Source organism: Triplophysa rosa, linkage group LG3, assembly GCF_024868665.1.
Source record: "Triplophysa rosa linkage group LG3, Trosa_1v2, whole genome shotgun sequence".
Classification (NCBI taxonomy): domain Eukaryota; kingdom Metazoa; phylum Chordata; class Actinopteri; order Cypriniformes; family Nemacheilidae; genus Triplophysa; species Triplophysa rosa.
This window is the reverse complement of record NC_079892.1, coordinates 4,107,377-4,130,301: the sequence shown is the minus strand read 5'-3', so window position 1 is coordinate 4,130,301 and position 22,925 is coordinate 4,107,377. Positions and strand designations below refer to the sequence as shown.

At 40.0% G+C, this 22,925-nt stretch overlaps 1 protein-coding gene across 4 annotated transcripts; it reads right to left on the bottom strand.

The window, feature by feature from the left end:
- Positions 1 to 132: 132 nt before the first annotated feature.
- Positions 133 to 22,098, bottom strand: man2a2 (mannosidase, alpha, class 2A, member 2). 4 transcript variants are annotated; one of them, XM_057329925.1, is made up of 24 exons: positions 22,031 to 22,098; positions 20,080 to 20,864; positions 19,313 to 19,468; positions 17,067 to 17,324; positions 16,150 to 16,294; positions 15,022 to 15,193; positions 13,862 to 13,989; positions 13,612 to 13,785; positions 13,177 to 13,363; positions 12,633 to 12,810; positions 12,231 to 12,433; positions 11,070 to 11,252; positions 10,843 to 10,957; positions 10,681 to 10,748; positions 9,565 to 9,730; positions 8,724 to 8,960; positions 8,500 to 8,622; positions 8,297 to 8,411; positions 8,053 to 8,186; positions 7,761 to 7,902; positions 7,044 to 7,177; positions 4,574 to 4,783; positions 4,307 to 4,417; positions 133 to 4,215 (listed from the first exon to the last, which is right to left on the bottom strand). In XM_057329925.1, the coding sequence occupies exons 3-24, from the start codon at positions 19,442 to 19,444 to the stop codon at positions 4,063 to 4,065; spliced, it is 3,468 nt and encodes a 1,155-aa protein (XP_057185908.1). In that variant the 5' UTR covers positions 19,445 to 19,468; positions 20,080 to 20,864; positions 22,031 to 22,098; the 3' UTR covers positions 133 to 4,062. The 4 variants fall into 4 exon arrangements, with proteins under 4 accessions (XP_057185908.1, XP_057185907.1, XP_057185910.1 ...); XM_057329924.1 differs by having other exon boundaries at positions 21,927 to 22,079; XM_057329927.1 differs by having other exon boundaries at positions 4,589 to 4,783; positions 21,927 to 22,079.
- Positions 22,099 to 22,925: the final 827 nt, after the last annotated feature.

Below are 22,925 nucleotides of genomic sequence, written 5' to 3'. Positions count from 1 at the left end.
ACTAATTACTTTCTATATCCTACATCAACCTTGATGAGTTAAGTGATTCAAGGATAGACATGAACGGCTCTTTTAATTCATACAAATAAATAAAATAAACTACATAAAGTATTGTTATTAATTACAAATGTGAGAATTATACATAAACACGGATTTTAAAGTTAGACTTCGAATTTTGATGTCAATTCCTCTTCTGCACACACACATATTACACAAAGTATTTAGTTTAATTACATCAGAAGTAACTGTAATTAAATTACAGAAAAAATAAGAGTAATCCCTTACTTTACTTTTTCAAGGGAAAAGTAATTAAATTACAGTAACAAATTACGTATTACACCCAACACTGCTTTGATCTCAGTTAAAGGAATAATTCACATAAAATGATACTATTTTAATCATTTACTTACCGTCATGTCATTTCAAACCTGTATAACTGACTTTATTCTGTAGAACACAAAAGAGGATATTTTGAAGAATGTTGGTAACCGAACAACACTGGACACAGCAGTCCATCTCCCTCCAGAACTCGCACTACAAAGGATCTGGCCTTCTAAGTGCGTGGGGCACATGAATGCGATTGGATTCACCAGAAAGATCCGATAATAACGTGCATTTTCTTGCACAGATCAATTAATTCAACATCACAAGGGGCATGGATTACTTTTGTGTTGAATATATTGGTGTTTTGACTTTCATTGATTTGACTTTGATTCAACTAAATATCTTCTTGAAAAACATCTTGGATGTACCGGGGGTGAGTAAATTAGCAGCATTTTCAATTGGGGTAAACTAACACATTAAGGAATATAAAATACAACTAAAAAAGACTCCATTTTAATTAAATATCATGAAAAGGCACAAATACTGGATGCAATATTTGTGTGCATGTTTAATATAGGACCTATAAGTAACAGCAACAAAAAAACTGCATAAAAGTAATAAAATGCAGTAAATAACAGAAATACAAAATAATAGAAGGAATAAGTCTATGGTAATAAAAAACTGGCCCACATCTTATTTATACTTTTGGATTCTGGCCCTCAAAGAAAAGTAGTTGAAGACCCCCGCTTTAAAGAAACGGTTCACCCAAAAATGAAAATTCTGTCTTCATTTAGTCATCCTCGAGTTTTGAGGAACACAAAAGAAGATATTTTGAAGAATGTAGGAAAGCAAACAGTTCTGGGGCACTTTTGACTACCATTGTCAATTGTGCAAGTTTTGAACAGTTTTTTTTTTTTTTTAAGTAAAATTATAGTATTTTTTGTTAAGTTTACTTAAAAAGAAAAAACGGTGCAAAAAGATTGCGCAAATAACACAAAAAGGTACGGAAATCTTATTGTTTTTTACAGTGATGGTAGTCAGAGGTGGCCAAAAACTGTTTGGTTACAAGCGTTCTTCTAAATTTGGACCAACTAGAGGGCGAGTAAATGATGACGGATTGCTTTAAGTCAATATACACAACACATTGCTTTCTATTGTACTGAAAAGAACGCCTCGGCTATTTTGAAAACAAATTATGCTGGTGTTGCACAGAGAAAAGAAAGCCATACAGAATTTTCATTTCTGGTGCACTAATCCCTTAAAAACATCTCAATCTATCAGCACCTCTCACGTCTTATTAAAGCCCTTAGTTGTGAGATTGAATTTTATTGCCGTCTCAGCCCACATCGCTGGCAGATTTATAAAGAGGAACGGCCTCTTTCTCAAACGCCCTGGCTAAGGGCGTTTTTCCAACTCTAACACACAATCTCTGCTGCTGTAGGTGAAACTGAGCATTAAAGGGCATCAAAAAAGGCCAGAGATCTGTCAGCTCTGATAAAGGCCCGCTGTATTTTCTGTCCTCACCATGGGTACAAACCACAGTGTCTGCTAGAATCAGTACCTGATGTTCTGGTCATTATCGTGGGTGGTTTGATATAAAATGCAGAATATCTTGTGAACTCTTGCTAACTGAACTCCACACTCCACGGCTGGAGTCAAACTGCAGATGACCCCCTACTGCCCCCTGTCTTTGATTCAGAACACAACAACAAAACTGTACAAACTATGGACAAAAGACACATTTGGAAAATGGTTGGTTCAGATTTAGCTGTTGAAAACAACATGCATGCATATATAATAAAATTCCTAAATTTTTATTAAACGTCCACTTTAATGTCTTTGCATTATGCTTCGTACGAGTCATTTTCATAAACACACTCTAGGAAACCAAAACTGAAAAAAGGGGGGGGAAAGAATAAATTAATCTTTCAATACACCGTATGGAAAAACATCCATCTACACAAATAAAGGACATCTAACAATGAGATCTGTCAGAACAGCTGATTGGACAAGTGTATGCAGAACATACGTATGGCAGTGATACACAGAGAAAGAATGAGTATGAATTACAATTTTTTTTTTTGCGAAATTATGGAAGAACATTCTGGAATGACAATCAAACCCCGCCGGGAGCCAAAACGTGCCCCATGGACGGACGTTTGGCTCGCGCACGCCATTCATACTCAATGCGCAAGCGGCCTTCCCCCGCAGAAAATTAAGTTTCTGATAGGATGCTACTGCGAAACCTGATTAGCCGGGAAAGTCTGTTTGCGGTCTGACGGATCGGAATGGACACGCCGCAGAGAGATAATCAGCAAGCCAGAATGTTTTTTGGTCATTTAAATCAAAAGTCGAGAGACTGTTTAAACTGGCAGATTGTGGAACAGGTTTTCAATGCTCGTCCGTGTCAGCCGGACAGTTTCAGAAGCGTCTGACTCAAGCTACTGAGGTGACAGACAAAAGGACCAAGATGGATCTGCTACACAACACACAAGAGTTACAAACATGTAGATGAATCCACGTAAGGCCTGGTTCTTGAACGAAGCGCATTTTTAACAGTAAACCACAATTTATTGCGAATGCAGGAACGTGTTACTATGAGAAAGCGGCCTGTACCTTTACAGTCGGGTACAAGTAATGTTCCATTACCTGAAAGTACTGCGCGAAGGTATTCAAGAGGCTTTCTTATGTGTTGATGTATAGGTGTAAGCTCTGGGACTGATCTGGGTGCTCTTTGAAAAGCTCTCAGACTGATCTTCAGATGCTTTAAAATAATACAGCGCTGCATATCTTTGAAGTCTAATCCATAAACAGTCTTTACAGGGCTAACTGCTTTGGACCTGCATATAAGACGACACAAAGCGCTATAAACAAACATTCAGCGGCTCACGAATCGTTTTGATGCCAAACGCAAAATGGCAAATAATAACGTAAAAACAAAAACAGACTTCAGAGCTAGCTTATTAAAGCAGCTTCATTCTGCGACAAAGTTTTCGTACCGATCGTCAAAGTCGGCTCTTATCGCGCAACTTACAAATAACCGACCAATGAGAGAGCTAGCTGAAGACCACTACTGGATTGCGGGTGCGTCGTGGCCCATTACGAAAAAAAGACGTTTTTTAAACGTTACACCACTGATAGCCTTCACAGACCATCCGTGGTGACTCACATTCATAGAAATCATGCGTCTGCCCTGCACGAGCAAAGACAAAGAAATAAAGCGAGCTTTTCAAGCACGGCTTCCAAGGCCTTAAGAGTAGAAAAAGCAAACGAAGAAGCGCCAAGTGAAGCATTACATATTGCACCGAGTCCCACAAGTTTGTATAGATCCAGTCGTATAGCTTCGACATATTTACATACAGGACGAACTCCAGAATGCGTATAAGTAAGGTGTAGCGATGAAACACACGAGCCAAAATCAAACAAAAGGAAAGATAAAAACGATGGTCAGCGGGAATAAAAAAGATGTTGACCGATTTGTGCTCCGTCCAATAAAAACAAGCTCGGACATGATCTTTTATTTCAGCGCCAAGGGCAGCTAAGTTGCTACGTTCGGCTGGAACATTCTCATCTTTGAGTCTTTGATCCTTTCACCTCGAGAGGGCCTTCATGTAGATTTGTTGATTTGGATAGGTTGGATTAACAAACGCCTCGGTTCATCCAGCTGTGGCTCTCTACTTTAGCTAACACGGGTTCCGTGGGTCCAAACGGAGAGCCCGGCTCTGGTGCAACTTTGTCCTAGCACAGCTTAAGCTTGTAGGCAGAGATTTCCATTGGCTCTAGATGGATGGAGGAGTCGTTGGAAAGAGGAGGCTGAGAGTACATTAGAGACAAAGACACGGGCTGCAGCAAATGTACATCCAGCCCGCGGAACAGTCCGGAAACGGTCAGCTGGAGAAAAGATCAAAGTCATTTAGTCAATCATTATTATTATTATTATTATTATTAGTACTAAATGAGTATTCTTTCTAAGGATGCTGACCTGGCCCTGTGTGGTTGTACAGTTGAAACCGGGGTTCTGAGCCTCCAGACCACAGTCCAGCCCCAGGCGATGAAATAGTAGAGCCATATGAGGAGATGGAGAGTGTGCGTCCTGCTGAGAAACCATATCAAATAAATGTCAACAAAAGAAATCCACCTCCTGCCAGAAGACAAAAACACACATCCAATATAAACGCACATTTCCCCACACATCATGAACTCAAGCCTTCATCGGTTCCAACAGCAGGAGACATTGACACACACACACCGTTTGATTATTTACCGAGCTTTGGATGCTCCTGAGGTTCAGCAGGTGGAAGTCACATGGCAGCGTGCCGGCCAATGGGGCGAAGGTGCGCATGGGGGGCACGCCGTGCTTCCTGGGCAACACGGGCAGCGCCAGCACCTCGTGGTTTAGGATGGCAGAGGTCATGTGACTGAGCAGCGATGGGAAGCTGACCGGTCTGCTGTCCACCATCTGGAAGATACAGACAGGGGTCAGTAAACAACTTTTACACGCCTGTAACTTTATACAAGTGGATTCAAAAAGAAAAAAGTCATTGACACAATTCACCCTTGCGTTGTTCCAAACATGCATGACTTTATTTCTGCTGTGGAACACAAAAGACTGACAGCCTCGGTCACCATTCCCTTTTATTGCACTTTTGTGCATGTAATGAAAGTGAATGGTGACCACAGCTGCTAACTTGACTCCCAACATTTTTGTCATTCCCAAACATTTTACAATAACAAGTTAGATGGGTTTGGAACAACACAAAAGAGATTTGAACGTTTTTATTTTTTATATGAACTATAAAAGGACAAAACTACTGATCAGCAAGAATCTACAGCCTGTTATCCTCTAGTACTGTGAAAGGTTGGGGGCATAACAGCACAGACGGGAAACGACCTTTGGCCTCTCCGTCCAGCAGGAAACCTGTCACTGGTTGCTATGGTAACATAAGGTGAACACGGGTCTTAAAACTGCTATTGCTAGAGTCCAGCACTGCAACGGTCGTGTTACCTCTTTCTTGTGGTCTCCTAAAATACCAGTAATGATTTTGTTAAGCATGTGGGTGACTTTAGCATAGGAGCCAAGAGGCTGCATGCATGTGAGAAAAGAGAGAGAGTGAGAAGTACAATGGACGAACAGGAAAAACGTGATTGTGAAAAGCATGATTGACCCAATATTACAGACGACTCAGATTATATTAAGAAAAACAGCAGGGGGTGGTCTGTTGAGCCCCGCCTCTTTTTCAATAACAATGCATTACTTACAGGATTTTTATCATTTTACAGGAGACAGCTCAGTTTTATTTAAATAAAATATATATTATTATTCAAATTAATCTGAGCCAGCCGAGAGTCGTTTGAAAGCTCCAAAAGCCATTAAGTATCATTACACACTTGACAGCTTTCAGACACACTAGTCTCAGGATAATATTCTCCCCTGAGCCTTTGAGTAAAACAGACCTCATGAGAAACAACAGAGTGCCCCCTACAGGTCACACTGAGATCTGAGAAAGAGTTCATACATCATCTAAGCTGGCACCAGAGTTATTATGGTTTACTAAAACGATTAAAACATGACTGTATTTGAAATCAAATCAAATATCAGCCTAAATATTGTTTGAAAGACAAAAACTAAACAAAAATCAGACATTAGACTGAAATAAGTAAGATGAGGAACTCAAATTATTAACTGAAAACACATAAAAACTAAACTAAAACTATAACTTCAAATGAAAATAAATGTAACTTATATAGCAACATAAAATAGACATATAATAAAATAAAAGCACATAAGAATTAGGCTAAAAATTCAACTTAAAACTAAAATGGATAGATAGCAAAAGAGACGTGTGGTTTATTTGTCATTTTATATTACAAATATAAATATTAATCATATCAAATAATGTATTATTACCAGTTTGTTTTCAAACGTTTTGCTGTCACATCATAGGACACATGGCACGTTTTATTGCTACAAAAATATAAAAGCTAATTCAAAATATGAACTACAATTAAACTGGAAATAAATCTATAATAATTACAATAACTCTGATCTGTATTTAATTATTCATATTTGTCAATGATGTCATTAAGGTCAAATAAAAAAACTGAGAAAATTGTAACATTTTAATCCACTGAATTCAATTTTAATTTTCACCTCAACTGAAATGCACTTTCATTTTTAATAAAAAAAGTATTTTGAAAAAGACACGCATTATTATGTTTTGTTTTATATGAATTTATACATGTTGACATGCATAACAAGACTCTTCTTGTTCACTGACTGCAGTGCATTGAATTGGGGTAGTCAGAGTAAACAGTGTTTTAATCAGTCTCCTGAGTAATAAAATCATGTAAAAATACAATGTTGACACTATGAATGTTTTGTGGAAGAACAATTATTTGAATTTGACAAACTTTTTGAGGTTCTTAGCATTAAGCCCTTAAAAGTACATAAAATATAAATAAGTGCCATTGTACAATCTGCTTTCTGAGTCGTCTGTACAACATCTGGTATTTATTTCTTTTAAATAGACAGAAATTCTAAACCAATTAATAAACGCATTATTGCGAAACTGTAAATGATTTTTCTTGCTCTGTAAATGATTATTGATCTTATTTCAACCTTTAGACACTTTATGTTTTAATAAGACAAAAATGGAAACAACATAAAATTGCTTAAAATAACCCAAGCAAATCCAGTTTTACGTCCAATCAGAGCTCACCTTTCCGCTATTGCTTCTCCTTTCCAACAGAAGGCGGAAGCGGTTGGCCGTTCTCTTGTTGTCTTTAAGGCCCTGTCCCAGACCCCTGTTATCATCCTGCATCAAGCGCCGGTCCAGAATCACCTCCAACTGACCTGTAAACACAGAGAAGAGAGGAAGAGGTAAGCAAAGAGCGGGAGCGAGAACAACTAGTGTTTCACTCACTTCATCTTCATCTATCGGATACATTGCATCAAATCAATAGCGTAGCAGAGCGTTGTTTCTCACTATATGTGCTTTTACTCTAGCCATCTCTTGATCCATAAAACCTTTTTCTGGGTACTCACCGCTACGGCTTTAAAATGTATCAGTACTTTAGAACCGAGTCGATACCATATTAAAGCAATGTGATGATACACTTTTTCAACAGAATTGGTAGTATCGACTCGATTTGGCACACAAGCGGCTAAATTTTGAGTCCTACTGTAGGGTGAAGTCTTAGCTCACGCTGTCACCGAGCAAGAACCTTCGTAAACTGACGAGTCGCACGATTTATATATATATATATATACAGTATATACTGTATATACACATTATACATTTTTTTGTTTCTTATATGTTATGTTATTTTTTGGCCGATATATGTCGATACATACTACATTAAATATTTAAAGTCCTTTCCGTTTTTGCTGTTGATATTTTTGGTAATTTACGGCAAAATTGCACTTTCGTTCTCACCACTGGCCAGACTGCTAACCCCCAATGCCTGGGCCGTGTGAAGCGTGAGCCGGTACTGACTGTCCTGAATGTACGCCATGGAGGGCATCGGATAGAAATTAGCCTGTAATGGAAGTTTCTGGAAGAACCGCCGTGGTTGGATCTGAGAAAAAGTGACAACAGAAGACAACAATCATGATGTTGTGTAATCTTGGAGACTCCATACTTTTTTAATCCATACTTTCTAAAGAAATGACTATAAGTCAGACACACAAAAGTAGCAAGTTTATCGAAAGGGACTGATGTGTTTTACCTGAAACCCATTGAGGTCCGTGTAGAAAGTGTCTTCACTTTGAATGTCTGTAACCAGACGCATGGCCAGCTCTTTGTTATTCTGGTCTCTGATGTCCACCATGGTGGTGATGTCCAGAGATAAACCATCTACTCCTGCAAGAGCGAGACGGAGATGTCGACCAAACAATCCGTGAGAAGTCACGACGAGATGCAAGCGTGCTTTTACGAGCGACAGATGGAAGGCTAAAGGATCGGGGGAATACCTGGAACATTATGAATGCGGACCGTCTGTTGGAAGTGCTGGTAATAACTCACGACCTCGGCAAAGAGCGGACCTTCCAGCACACGCACAATTGGAGCTTCTCTCTGCGAGTAAGGCTGAGAGACAGAAAGAAAGGTGTTAATTCTCCAAGCGCTGTCTGATAAATGACTTTTCATCCTGGACTGTGCGGTCGGGGGAAGATACCTTAGCATTTCCGTCCGGTAAGAAGAGATAAGCTCCGCTCTTGTCCTTTGAGGGTCGAGTGCCGTATGTAAGGAACTGAATCTGTACCCTGACCTCCTGGGGGTCATCTTTGCGTCGAATGCTCTAATGGAGAAAAGAATGGAAAGAGCCAAATGGACAAGAGAGACATTGTTTGGCACCTGATCAAAAGAAATTGGACGTCTGTTTTTCGAAAGTCCTCTCACCTCCAGCAGGCCTGTTGTTCCAGAGAAGCCCAGAGTGAGAGACTGACTCTGGATGTAGAAGGGTTGAGAATCAGCCGTCTGCGACCGAACGGGCAAAGGATCCAAACTTCGTATGCCCTGGCCCCGCCCGGGAATCCTCAGCAGCGTTTCGGAGCGCAGGGTCATGGGGGAGTCGGCAGAGTCGTACAGGTGGAAAACGGCCAATCCCAGCGCAGGCAGGCGTACCATGAAAGAGGCCTGAGTAAAAAGCAGAACCAGAGTTCATTTTTTTTAGAAACCTGTGTCAAGGTTTGAGTAAATCGACTTTCACGCCTCATAACCCCAGTGTTCTGTTCAATTATGCTGCATTTTGTCCACACAAAAAAACATAAAAGCCACTTAAAGGGACAGTTCACCCGAAACTGAAACTTCTGTCATCATTTACTCACCCTCGAGTTGTTCCAAATGTGTATACAATTATTTTTTCTGATGAAATTCACAGAGAAAGAGAAACCAAACAGTTCTCGGCCACCATTGGCTACCATAGACAACGATTGTCAAAAGTGCCCCAGAACTGTTTGCTTTCCTACATTCTTCAAAATATCTTCTTTTGTGTTCAACAGAACAAAGAAATCTATAAAGCAAGATTTCCTACTATGGTAGTCAATGGTGGCCAAAAACCGTTTGGTTAAAAGCATTCTTCCAGATATCTTTCTCTGTGTTCATCCAAACAAAGAAAGGTATAGAGATTTGGAACAACTCGAGGGTGAGTAAATGATGACAAAAAAAATTATTTTGGGGTAAACTGTTCCTTTTACAAACACATGTGTGATCTTAAAAAGATACTTCGGCACAACCGTACCTGGTAAACCTCTCCGCTCATCTCGACGGCGGACACCCACTGTGCGCTGAGCTGAACGGGTAACGTTTGGCCATCTTCAGTTAGCACCCTTACTTTAGCTGAATTCACCAACACGGTAACCACACACAAACGCTCCTGCTCCACCGGGTTAAACAGCACCAGATACCTGAGCAAGAGGATGAAGATCAAACACGCATTAAAACACATGTAGAAGTTTGAGACATGATCAATTCATGGATTTGTCCCATCTGGGATCCTTTTTTAGACAAAACTAACACGTTGTCTAAGAGACAATGGTGGTTTAAAATTAAACAATAGACACATTTAGCAAAGAAAATGGGTTTGTTGTTACAATAATACTCAAAATGAACAATATTCCCAAAACGGTCATTTTCCAATCTTTTCGTTTCTGAAACAACAGACACGTATCAGCCATGTTTAATTCATACAGTGGACATTTTTTTAATACTCATATAGTTGTATGCAAGTTTATTCATGAGCTTTAAAGAGTACATAACTAGGGATTTTTAAGGTCCTACTTTGGTTTATGGCGTGTCCAACAACAAGTTTATGTACATACAAGGTGTAAAAACACTATTATTTCGTAACAATAGCCAGTTATTCTTGAAATGATTCGTTCCGCGATTCATCTGTCTAATCCCCTCCTTTCCGCTAGCCTAGTATGATGTGATTGGTCAGATGGTCTAGTCTGCTGTGATTGGTCTACTGCGAATGAGGCTCATGAACTACAGTGTTTGGGGGAGAAAAGTGAAGTTTTCGCGGGCAGTCCTAGCAAGACGTAGGCGGGGACTATATGTAGTGACGTAAATCCGCGGTGGTTCGCGAATCGGACTAGGGACGACTCGTTCGCGTGATTCAGAGTCGACTCCCTTTTTTCCAAGCCAATAACTTTGTTATTCATTCACCTTCGGATTTACAACTGGGCACACTGCTTACTGTCAAACACGCCAACATTACACACTGCATGAAATGTAATTTTCACGATCCTATGTTATGTACTCTTTAAATATCAGCCATTTTTTTCTAGGATCGTTCACAATGATCTTCTTTTCACACCCCTCTTATCTCCTCAAATTTGTGCATAAAGGATCTGACCTCGGAGAAGACTCCAGCTCGATAAGCGTGTGCTGCGGAAGAGAATCCTGTGTGGCCCGTCTGTCGTCCTGCAGCCATGTGAACAAGACAGAAGAGGTCAAAGGTCAAGCGCGTTCATAAAACAGACCACTTGTGTCAGATTAAACCAATACTCCTGCTCACCGTCTCCAGGAAAGGCTCTGTCTGATAAAAGCGATATACATCTTTGTACTTCATTACTAGAAAGTGTGCTGCGTTTATGATCACTCGCTTCAGACCGACCAGAGAATGCAATAACCTGCAGAACAACAAGAGCCACTTACACACCAAACATCCATTCAAAGAGTTATAGATAGTATTTTACAAATAATGTCCCATTTAAAGAGACTTCTTTCTTTTTCTCCAGAGACCTGTTTCCGTAGTCAATGACAACAATCTCCTTGGCAGTGCCCGTGATGGCATCGTGGTGCTGAAAGAGCCCAATGTTCCGCCTGGCGTCAGTGAGAAGAGAGTAATCTGAGGTGGGGTAACGTCCTTCTACGCCCGCATGCCGCGCGTGAGCGACCGCCAGACTGTAAAGAATCTCAGCCCCTCTATAGGAAACATTAACAACAATAACGTCAACTACTGCACAAACCTGACAATCTTCAGTAAAAGCAGCACTTTATCACTCATGATAAGAACTTATACGGCCTCTTTTATCACCCACTTTAAAATGTACACACACACGCTGGACACATAAAAACAAACCTCAAGAAAGTTGTCAGTGTAAGCCTTTAAAATTCTATAAACAGCTAGTCGGATCAAAACAAAGTGGAACTGAATGCAGGGATCTCTAGAAATGCTTTAATGACTAAACACGCACCAAAAACGCTCTAATGTAGGTTTGTGTACCATATGATAAAACTTTAGAGCAAAAGTTGCATAATAAACAGGTAATGAAATACGCCACAAATGAAAACAATGAAGTGGATTAATGAGAAAAGCTCACCCACTACATGCCGACTGAGACCAGCCGCTTTAACAATTCACTGATAATACCACCGAGAATCAGCCTTTATTCAAAACATAATATAATCCTGGCAAATAAAGCTAGACACTTGCACAAAGATGCCAAAATGCTGAATTTAATTTCGATACTTCAAAGATAGCCTGTGTCAAGGCTATATTAATCATGTTAGACCGTTAAAAATAAATGAATAAGCACTACCACAAAACCAACTAGACAGATATTTTTAAAGGGGTCATATGGCGCGACATATTACATTTCCGTCACACGCTTGCAGTATTCGACCAATCACTACGCACTGGTTAACTGGCCAATCATAGCACACCTCGCTTATCAGAGCGATGAGCTTTGTAAAAAATATGCATGTTTCAGAGAGGCGGGGCAAAGAGGAGATACAAACATGCACGGTATGTGGAAAAATACAGCGTTTTTGAACCTTAAATCGTGTATACACATTACATTACATCTAAAACAAACAATAATATTCGTTGTAGCCGTGTCATATGACCCCTTTAAAGAAAACGTGCTGTATTATCGCAAGTTGGACACATTAGTAACTAACCGGAGATGAGACTCTAACACGCGGTCCAGGTTTTTGTAGAAGGGTCGTGAGGTGTAGTATCCACTCCAGTAATGATCCTCTCTGTCCGCGTAGGCGAAGAAGTCTCCGCTCACCACAGGGTAATCTGGAGGTCGCGCCCCCTGGGTGACTCCGTTAGCCTTGTATACGGCGCTGAAGTAGTCCGTCAGTGTTGCAAACTGAGCCTGAGGACACAACATTCTATTTCAGCGCAATTCACTCTTTTACTAAATCAATACCATTTTAAAGGAAATGATGAAGGCTGTGATTGGATGATAGAAAAGATCTTGACCTTGATCCCAATAGGGTCGTTTTCTTAAATGGTATTATGGTATAATGTCAGTTTAAGGTCAAAGTTCAAAGCTTGTTTGTCTGTAAACACACCTTCACGTGCATTTCTGGATGGGAGTTCATGTAATCGAATAGTTTCTGGTAGTTGAAGTACTGCTGGTCCCACTCCAACACTTTATCGTACCGGAAATCATCTCCCAGAGGAACCAACACCACTTTGCTACGGAACAGCTTGGACTTCTTACGATACTGATCGAGCAAAACCGAAGCTCTGAAACGTAAAAAAACATTATAAAGTAAACCCTTAGATTAGCAGTCTGATCCCTAGCGATCTCTAGTTCCAAACATCTGACGCATGCAACCTCAGGGTATACCCACAATGCCCTGTGCCTATATCCCAGCATGCCCTCCGTAATATAACGACAGATCCACACTAATTGCTACAATCTTGATAATATCCTGGTTTTCCAGGTCTGCCATGTATAGCGAGAGATGGATTTGGGTTTAATCCCAATTCAAACAAGACCCATGTAATACAGCTGGTGCCAGCTGGGTGCCGCGCTAATGAATTTTATTGACCAACACAGGAAATTAACCTACATTCATTCGCAAACTTAACTCAGAATCAAATCCTCACCTCTCGGCCACGTTGGCGTCCGTGATGGCTCGGGGTGGCACCTTCCACGGGCAGTTTACTCTACTACCCGGAAGCCTTTTGAAGTCAAATTGGCAGCAGATCTTTGGGTCGGGCCCGCAGGTGTGAGGCACGTCATAGCTGTAAAATGGCATCATGTGGCAGAACATATCCGTGCTTGATTCAGGATCTGTAAAGAAAGGAAATGAAATGAATACACGCTGATGTGTGTGAAGATCTAGAAAAGCCACAGGATTAGGTTTGGCTCGACTCTTTGGCATCAGCCAAATGTATGTGTTTTTGCAGCCTTCATTAGCCATTTAAATACCTTCTAACGTTCATTAAATAATGGTGGAAAAGGCAGCATCACATGACATAAGGTATATATTTTAATATGAAACTTACTTTGGTTTTGTAATAATAAAGACCTGCTCTCACCCCAGACCTGCCTCCACATGAACTCAAGGCTCCGGGTGGCAGAGAAATGCTTCTTAATGGAATAATGGACTCTCTGGATCAGCATGCTGGTCAGGTTGGCCCGTTTCAGCAAGTAAGGCATTGTGGCGCTGTGACCGAACGGATCCACTGCCCAGCCTGAGATAGGGGTCACACCTAAAACACCAAACATGGATTTATAGTCTATTCAGGAAGTCTAACTACTAAACCACATCAGCCCACATAATCATACCGAGATTTTTCTCCAGCCACTGATGGCCTTCGATGAGTTGATCGATCATAGCGAAATAGTGAGCGTTGGCCTCGTCCGTCATGACCCAACCTCCCGTTACCATCTCGAGCTGTCCGCTGAGAATAAGCCTAAAAGAAAAATTAGGACCGTGGTGTTCAAAGCACAAATCTCACCCGTGTCCATCTACAACACCAGATCATAAAACGTCGTAGATTAAACTGAGTGCCACGCATTATTATAGTTTTGTAGGGCTGTCAAGCGTTTTAATTCCGATTAATCGCATCCAGATTAAAAATTTGTGTTGACATATTATATGTCTGTGTACTGTGCATATTAATTTTGTATAGGAACTATTAACATGTACTTATTTATATTTACCAATAATTTAAATGATAAATAAGTGCTTAATTGTTATATTTTTCTTAAATATACATGTACTGTATGTATGTGTATGATTTTATAAATACAAAATTAATATGCACAGTACACAGCCATATATTATGTAAACACAAACTTTTATTGTGGATGCGATTAATTGCAATTAATCGCAATTAATCGTTTGACAGCCAAATTTTGTTTTTCGCTTTATTAATAATAGTTTTATTCATATTTTAAATTATCGTTTATTTCTAGATTTTATGTTAATTTTAGTAACATTTTTAATATTTATTTTAATTTTTATGTTATATTATTTTTTGTTTATTATTATAATTGTAGTGCCTTAAACTTCATTTAGCTTATTTCTGAGACAACATTTAAATGTTTCATTTAGTTTAAGTTTTTCCAACATTTTAAGGCCAATATTTTGATTTCAATAAACAGAAATATTTTAACGAGTTTAATTTTAGTAAACTAAAATAACCTCGTTAATAGCGGATGAAGCAAGTCAACTTTCTACAGATGACAAGATTGAAGATGACGAACTGATCAAATGAGGCATGCGGGACTGAACCAGTCTTGTCTCATGTTTAACCCCTTCCCTTTCAAACCAACACCCACCTTTCATAATCAAATCAATTCTTTATGGATACACAAAGTTTTCCTAGTTCAATGTCCTGTCTCTAAAAAACTTTACATTACACACATAACGTGGTTTGTTGATACCATTTGATATTGACTTATCGACGAATTATTCAACATCAAACGAAAACATTACTGACCTGCGCATTGCCTCTTGCTTTTGTACGTCGGCGCTTTCCCACCATTTGGCGAAATATGAAATTTCAGACCAGATAAACTTCCTGCGAGGGTCTTCCGCCAGCTTCACCACAATGTTGTTCAAGATATGCTGGGTCTGGTCATTGTAGTACTTATCAAATGTCTTGATCCATCCTGTCACAAGTCCAAAATAAAGCAGTTCTTATTAAACAGTTAAAACCAAAAGTAATTCAACGTGACTTTTAAAGCCCATTTCCCTTTACTTGCTAAAAAAGACCAACATAATCCATATCTGAGGTGTAATTATGTGTAATTTGTTGTAGAACAAAATGTGAAAGTCTCAGGCAAGTAATAGCTGCAGACCATAAGTCCCAAACTAATTTGCCATCCATGGTGATTCAGCCTTCAAGTTGGCCTACAAACGGATGTCACGTCTACTGTAAAAAGCTTTCAAAGGAGCCCCCGCCATTCCGCAGCATTTCCTTCCCCTATGAACAACTTGTTCAAATAACGCCATCTGTTCATTATTCAGAGGTGTTGCTGTGGTGTGCAAAAACCGCTCAAATCTTAGTGTCGGCCAAGACGACAACAGAACGCTGCTGACTCTCGGCCTGACATAAGCCATTTAAAACTGATTAAAACTTTACAAGGTGAATTAAAAGTTCTGCATTACTCAATCTGCATTAAACACGCAGCGCTACGAAGCCCAGTGACAAGGTATCGACCCAAATAAAACTACAGGGAATTGGGTCACCGACTTGAAGTTCTAGGTCATCTGATTATCAAGGCAAAAAAAGCCAAGTCGAGAGGTTTGCAAATGCATCCGTCCTGTGGGTGGATCTCATTGTGTTATGGAGAAGGTTTACCGGAGATGCTGCATAATGGCAAGGCGAGGAAATGAGCCATTGTACCTGCACAAATCTTTCATCAAACTCTACCTGCATCGACAACCATTGCTACCATTTAAGTGTTTTAACATTTTCGGCGGCTTAAGATGCTAACTGAGCTAGCCTGGGCTGAACTTTCCAGCTTAGAATGAATCATTCACTACCCCGAATAAGAAAACTCAGACGGTACCTTTATTCATTCTTTAGTACACCAAACATATTTCATATTAAACACTGATGTACCTGGATCATTGTGAGAATGAGGGACCACAAACACCTGCAGCGGTTCTTCATCCCACTCACTGGGGTCGTAGGTGATCTCAAAGCCTTGCTTCCAAACACCGCCGTCCACATTTTCAAAGTTGAGCAGCGAGTAAACATCCAGCATCTAGAGAGACACAAGTGCCAGCCACCAATCAATCCCGAGACACGTAATGAAAACGTTCAGCTGGACTCTGTAACTCTTCCACAATTCTCAATGGTCTTTCTGAAAGCTTCAGAACCATCTGACATAGAAATTTAATATAGATATCAAATCCAGTGCTTGTTTCACAACGCTGGTCATGTTGTGGCGCTCTCTGTAAACAAACTGAGTCTCATGACAACTTGATATGATTGACAGATGACACAAGAATTCTAAGAGTAGGCGTGACAGCCCGAAGCACAACAACGTACCCAATGGAAAAGCTTTGACTACAAGTGACTTCTCAAAACATGTCTTTTTTTCAAAATCAAAATATTTATGTCCGTATTTATGTCCTTAATATTCAATTATGTGAGGATTCCAAAAATATGTAATATTGCAAACTTGAGTACTTAAGTCAATTAACTTAAAGTGATAGTTCACCCCAAAATTTTAATTCTGTCATCGTTTACTCACCCTCTTGTCATTTCAAACCTTTAAGACTTTCTTTCTTCCGCAGAACACAAAAGAAGATATTTAAAGAAAGTTAGTACCCGAACAGAACCGGCACCCATTCGCTTCTATTGCATGGACACAAAACCAATGCAAGTCGAAGGGAGCCAGTTAACAACATTATTCAAAATATCATCTTTTGTGTTCTGCGGACGCAAGTCATACAGGTTAGAAATGACAAGAGAGTGAGTAAATGATGAATTTTTCTTTTCGGGTAAACTGAAACTTTAATTCAGACTTTCACCTGCAGGTCAGTCTGGCTTCTGCGCCCCAACGCAAACTGGCAGTCCTGTGGCTTAACGGATAGAAAAGTGGGCCTGCCGTCGAAAGGCAACACCCAAGAGCCGTTGGCGCTGCGGAAGGGTAGGTGCCCGCTGGGAGAGACGGCGCCCGTGTCGGTGAGCTCCAGCACAGAGTCTTTAATGTGGCTGATGATCTGATGGTTCTCCTCTAGAAGCTGCTCGAGCTGTTCGATACGGTTCTGTAACACCGAAATCTGGCTCTGAAAAACAAAGGGGAGGAAGGGTCATCCATCTACCACCACGATCTACAATATTAACACTGAACTGGTTCCAGGGTATTACATACAAACTAGGGTTTTACATTTTCGAAATGTACAAAACTTTGCCGCAATGCTAGGGGATTGTGGGTGGTTGCCAGGGTGTCATTGTGAAAGTTCTTACGTTTCTAGGGGGTTCTGATTGTTAAATAGCCCAAATGCAAATCTGTATGATTGCTCTGTTCCATATATATGGATCCTATGGCCCCCTGTCTTGTCATTTATGTCTATAGCACAAATTAACTGTGACCCCTAGGGGATTTGTGGTGGTACTGCAGGGGGTGATATCAAAAATGACGCATGTTATTATGGACCAGGCTTACAATGCTCAATTTTATACAATATGGGGGGTCTTGACATCAAAAACCTGAATATGAGCAATAGAAATAGTGATGCTTGCCCAATGTTGTAGGAGATGTTTACGAGTGGAATTTTTACTTTCAATGGCAAATATCTGAAACATTGGTACACAGCCAGTTTACAATCGGAGCGACTACTGATTTACTTCATGCTTTGAATATAAACAGCATCTGCATTAGGGTTGCGCGGTAAACCGGTTGTGGAAATTTACCGGTACATGATAGACTTCAATCGGTTCAATACCAGAATTTTGCTCGTTTCGGTACTTGAAACGCTGCTGTTCCAATGTTCACCGCTATGCGGCAGTATGCCACAGAACTGACGCAGAACCGGGAACATGGAAGAACAAGATGAATCGCTCTACAAGCACTTTTGCGACCGTTTAAAATGAGACACTGCGAGTGATTTATTTACAAATTCGGATCTTTCCACTTTTGCGGAGAGATCTTTAGATTGTTTTACAGTGTAACGTATATTCCACATGCTGCGATGCGTCTGTACATCCCCATAGCTTATATAACGTTATCTCTGTTCCAGACATCTCAGGTAGCCTACTAATCATCATGAAGTTCTCTTTCGCGTCTTGTATATGTTCTTATACTCTCAAATACACACGCTGTTATGTCAAAAACACAAAAGGTTCACATAAGTACAGTCTGTTGTGTTAAATGTATATCCGCATCAAAAAAAGAATTTGCCTTAAAGTGACAGACAGTAACCTAATACATCTGTGTCACATATTAAAGAGAAAATGAAACTTTTGTAGCTTTATTTAGAGTCATTGCACATTTATTTTATACAGTGAAGACTGTGCAGTGTTTTATTTTTATTGATCATTCAGTTTTCATCTTGAATGCTACTGTTAAATAGACCTACTTGAAACATGCAATTGTTGTTCAAAATTGAATTGTTCATATTTGTGGGATTATGATGATAAATCTATATAACCAAAGCGTTTTTCAGTAATACGGTGTAAAAGTGTAAAAATAAAAATGGTGCTATATAAAATATACAAATAATATATAAAATATGCATTAAAGCAGTTACAGCAGTTTCATGCGGTCTTCTTAATACTTTTTCAAATCATTTATTTTGGGGCTGGTTATTGATCACCTATGGTACCGATATTACCGGTATTAGATTCTGGTACCGTACCGAAGCCAACATTTTGGGAGCCAACACTAATCTGCATAATGAGCTTTATTTCCCATGAGGCTTGGATAAGTACAGAAACTATTCTGCATCAAACACTGTCAACTACATCCCATCCTGGAAGCCATTTCAAGAACACCATCACCACCATATATTCTTAATCATTAGTTTTTCCATGTTAACCAAAGACACCGTACAGAAAGCCCAATGCACACAGCGAGATATTCTCTAGCTAATTTAGTAGTTAATTAGTATCTAATGTCAGCCAGAAACAAATTGGCTACATCGCTAGCTTCACACTCAAACGCAAAAACAACAAAGACTTTGATAAATGGAGCCATTCAAATGAACCCACACAGCAACACCGGAGGAAAAAATATAACCCAGGACCAAGGGAATTCATTTAAAAAAAAACTTACCCTCGGAAAGTTCCCTCCGCTCTGCCTCCTCGCCGGGTCGTGCTGGACTCTGTCCAACATCAGGTAGAGAGAAAAGACGGCCACACAGAAGATAGCCCCTCCGCACACGGTCACCTGCTTCTTCAGTTTCATCCTGCTCTGCTTATCTGACAGATGCTAATTTGGAGGGCACATGAGGCGCACAGAGAGGGGAAAGAATTTACATTTGCAGTCTCTTCTTGACTGACACAAAAGGTCCCCAAACTCAAAAAGTGCAGAGTAGCTCCAGATTCTAGAGCGGGGGCTTGTGGGATTAGGGGTGTATACACAGGGGACGGTGATCAGCAAGATCTGACCGGCAGTCTGTGAACTGCAACCGAACCACAGCCAGTTCCAGCTTTTCAAGCCCTTGTCCTCCAGCATTCAAACCCAAGGGGACGCCGAGAGAGAAAAAGAACACCGGTTCTAAACAGCGGGAGCCCAGACAGGGAATCTACTGTCCCGCCGGCAAAGCCCCTCTACGTGCGTGTGTGCGTAAGCAACTTTTACAACGGGACGTGCCCGATCTTCAACACTTTTAAAATAGCTTGTGGATGTTAGTGGTTTATTGAAATCATTGACTAACTTGTTTAATCTCAACTCAATACTTTTCAAACAATTTTTAGAATCGTTTAATATAATACATACATTATTTAATATAAACATTTATTATGTTTTTTTGCGCATGAGCTATGCCTTTAGTGACATCACAACTACTACGTGTATACGTGTGTGCGCGTGTCACTCACAGTGCTGCACGTAGACCTTCACAAGGCAGTGGCTGCTCCTGTCGACTGAGCCATCGCGCGAACGCACGCTTCCACCATACAGAAAAAAGAACAGGACCTGAATGAGAACAGCCGAGTTCAGTTCCCCTCTCTCTCAAGGAATTTTTCCTCTTCTTTCCAGCCCGGCTGAAAGGCCTTCTCAGGCATTGGCAATACAGATATGCATGTGCATTTGCTTCGCACTATCCTCTCATGGTCATTCTTTACCAAACATAAAAATTCAAAGTCTTTAGCGTGAACATCTGGGAGCCAAACACGAACACGTCCCTTTTTGGCAGCCGAGGACGACCGACCTTGATTCTGAATGGATTCGGATTTGTAAAGTCCTACAAAAACAGGCGATTCAGGTGGTGCGCGAACCGTGCCAAGTTTGACAGTTCAAGGTGGCGTCTCGCATACGAGATCCGAAAAGCATACAAACTGGGAGCAGCGTGGCCTGGATTGTAAACTCAAGCAGGTGTGCTTTCTCTCTTGTCTCACAAATCTAATATGAAGTTAATCCTGTCGGCTTTGAGTCAGGCAGTGTCTTAGCGCCCTCCAGAAGGATTTGGGGTGGGTCTTTCCTCCAACACTGGTAAACAGCTCAACCATCCCACATGGAGTTGAGAAGGCTACAGAGAGAATTGCTTAAATCAGCTCTTGAAGGTTCAGATTGTAGAGAATTTTAAAAGTGTAGTTTTGCTGTATTTGTTGTTTTTTCAAGCTCCTACGTCCGCAGCAAACATCAGGAACGCGGAGTCAAGCATCTGTGAAAATAAAATTTTGTGGTTTTCACAACCAACTAATGACGGACCAATCGCAAGCAGCTATTCCAAAAAATGAATTTTTCAATGGCCAACAGGAGAATAAGGTGGCTGATGATAGATATAATGACAGTATATTGAAATATGTGAAGAGCTACAGGAACAGTTATGGCCAATGACAATAACAATATATATGCTGATTATTTAAAGAGACACCCCAAAATAAAAATGGTCCTTATGTACGCCAAATTTGTTTAAGACGCTTTCTTCTGTGAAACACAAAAGAAGATATTTTGATAAATGTCTCGGTTGTTTTGTTTCAATATCAGTATTATTTTGTTTCAATATCAATAGTTACCAACATTCTTCAAAATATCTTCTTTTGTGTTCTGCAAAAAAAGAAAGTCATACAAGTTTGGAATAACACGAGGGTGAATAAATGATGAGAGAATTTTGGTTAAACTATCCCTTTAATATTGGTCTATGAATAATTGGGAACACTTTTTTTACAAACAACATGTTGAAATACATGTTATCGTTATCACTAACAGTTAAAAAAAACTGTAATACAGCTAAATGGATTTTTAGGAAAACAAATTAAACAATCAGCATGTATAAACTAAAGCAGTCTGATACAAGAAGTCCCAAATACCTTCAGCATCCTAACAGGACTTCAACAAAATGTTTGTATGCTTTCCAGGAAAATGTATGGAAGATTACCACATCAGACTAACTTAAGTGAGACCATTAATGTACATAGTTATTCGTTAAACCAGCTTTATTCTCCCTCCAGGTTGTTGCAGTTGTCATATCCATTGATATCCACTGCAAAGCTTAGCCCATACATGCAAGTTACTAGCCTACAGGCGATAGATCCGATCTTTCCGTGTATTACAGACTACATCACTCAACAAAAGACAAAAGAAGAGTTCATCTACAATATCCGTGCGTACGATAACGTTATCTACACAAGCAGCATCTAAACACAGGGTCTGGACTCTTCCATTCTTTAATACAACCGCGATCACTCGGACGCGATCAAGCTTCAAAAAACACATTTCTTACCGTTGAAATCGTTTTACGACACTTCTAACGTTTTTGCAACGGCTGACCTGAAAGTGGCATCGGCTTTTTAAAGCGAAAGCAGTCTGAGGAAATCAAATATTTACCCGTTCGATTCTGCTGAAAGACGTCTGTTATCCTATGCTAGAGCTTGAGATCGGCGCAAAGCACTCTGGGATATGTAGTTTATTGTGGGCTGAGGCGCACTGTTCGCTGATTGGTTAGATTATTATTGTGGGGTTATTAAATGTCAAACGGTGCAAATTAATTTGCCGGATGATTTACGGTTATATTAAAAACGGAGCGATGGAGGTTAATTGTCAAACGGGGAGTTTAATGAGAAGAATTTGAATTCTGTCTTACAAATTAAAATCCCAGTAGCGTTTTTGTAATGGTTGTTGGGTAAACGAGTTTTACATTTAAGCATTTAAAGACTTGCAAGAGTAAGGAAAACAATGAAGCCGTTCATCCTAATAATATGGGAAATGATATATAAATGGTGTCTGTTATAATAAATCCACACAGGCAAACACATGGACAAGGGTCAAGCATACAATGAAAATAGCTTTTGTGTATCCGTAGAATAGAGCCATCAGGTCAGATTGTCCGATTTATACTGGTTATCAGGAGGCAGGAACTGAGTATGTTCACTAATGATAGCATTCTAGTTTTATGGAACAAGCATCCTCTGTTTCTCCTACACTTTATGATGTGGTTCCCTCAGGTTTTCAGTGCATTTTCAACCTTAATAAAGCCGACCATCACACTTCACTGAGTATTTTGTTTTCAGAAGGGTTGGGAAATATTACACCAGGACCATATAAGACAGGTTCCCTTGGAGACCGAATCCAAATAGACACATTCTCTCGGAGTCAGGGTGTCAAGAACTTTACACAAATAAGATAATGAAATTAATTGTTCGTATATTTGAATAAAATTAAAATCGGAAGAAGCACACAAATAAATAACATGTTACCATCCTGACCTGTACCACTTAAAACG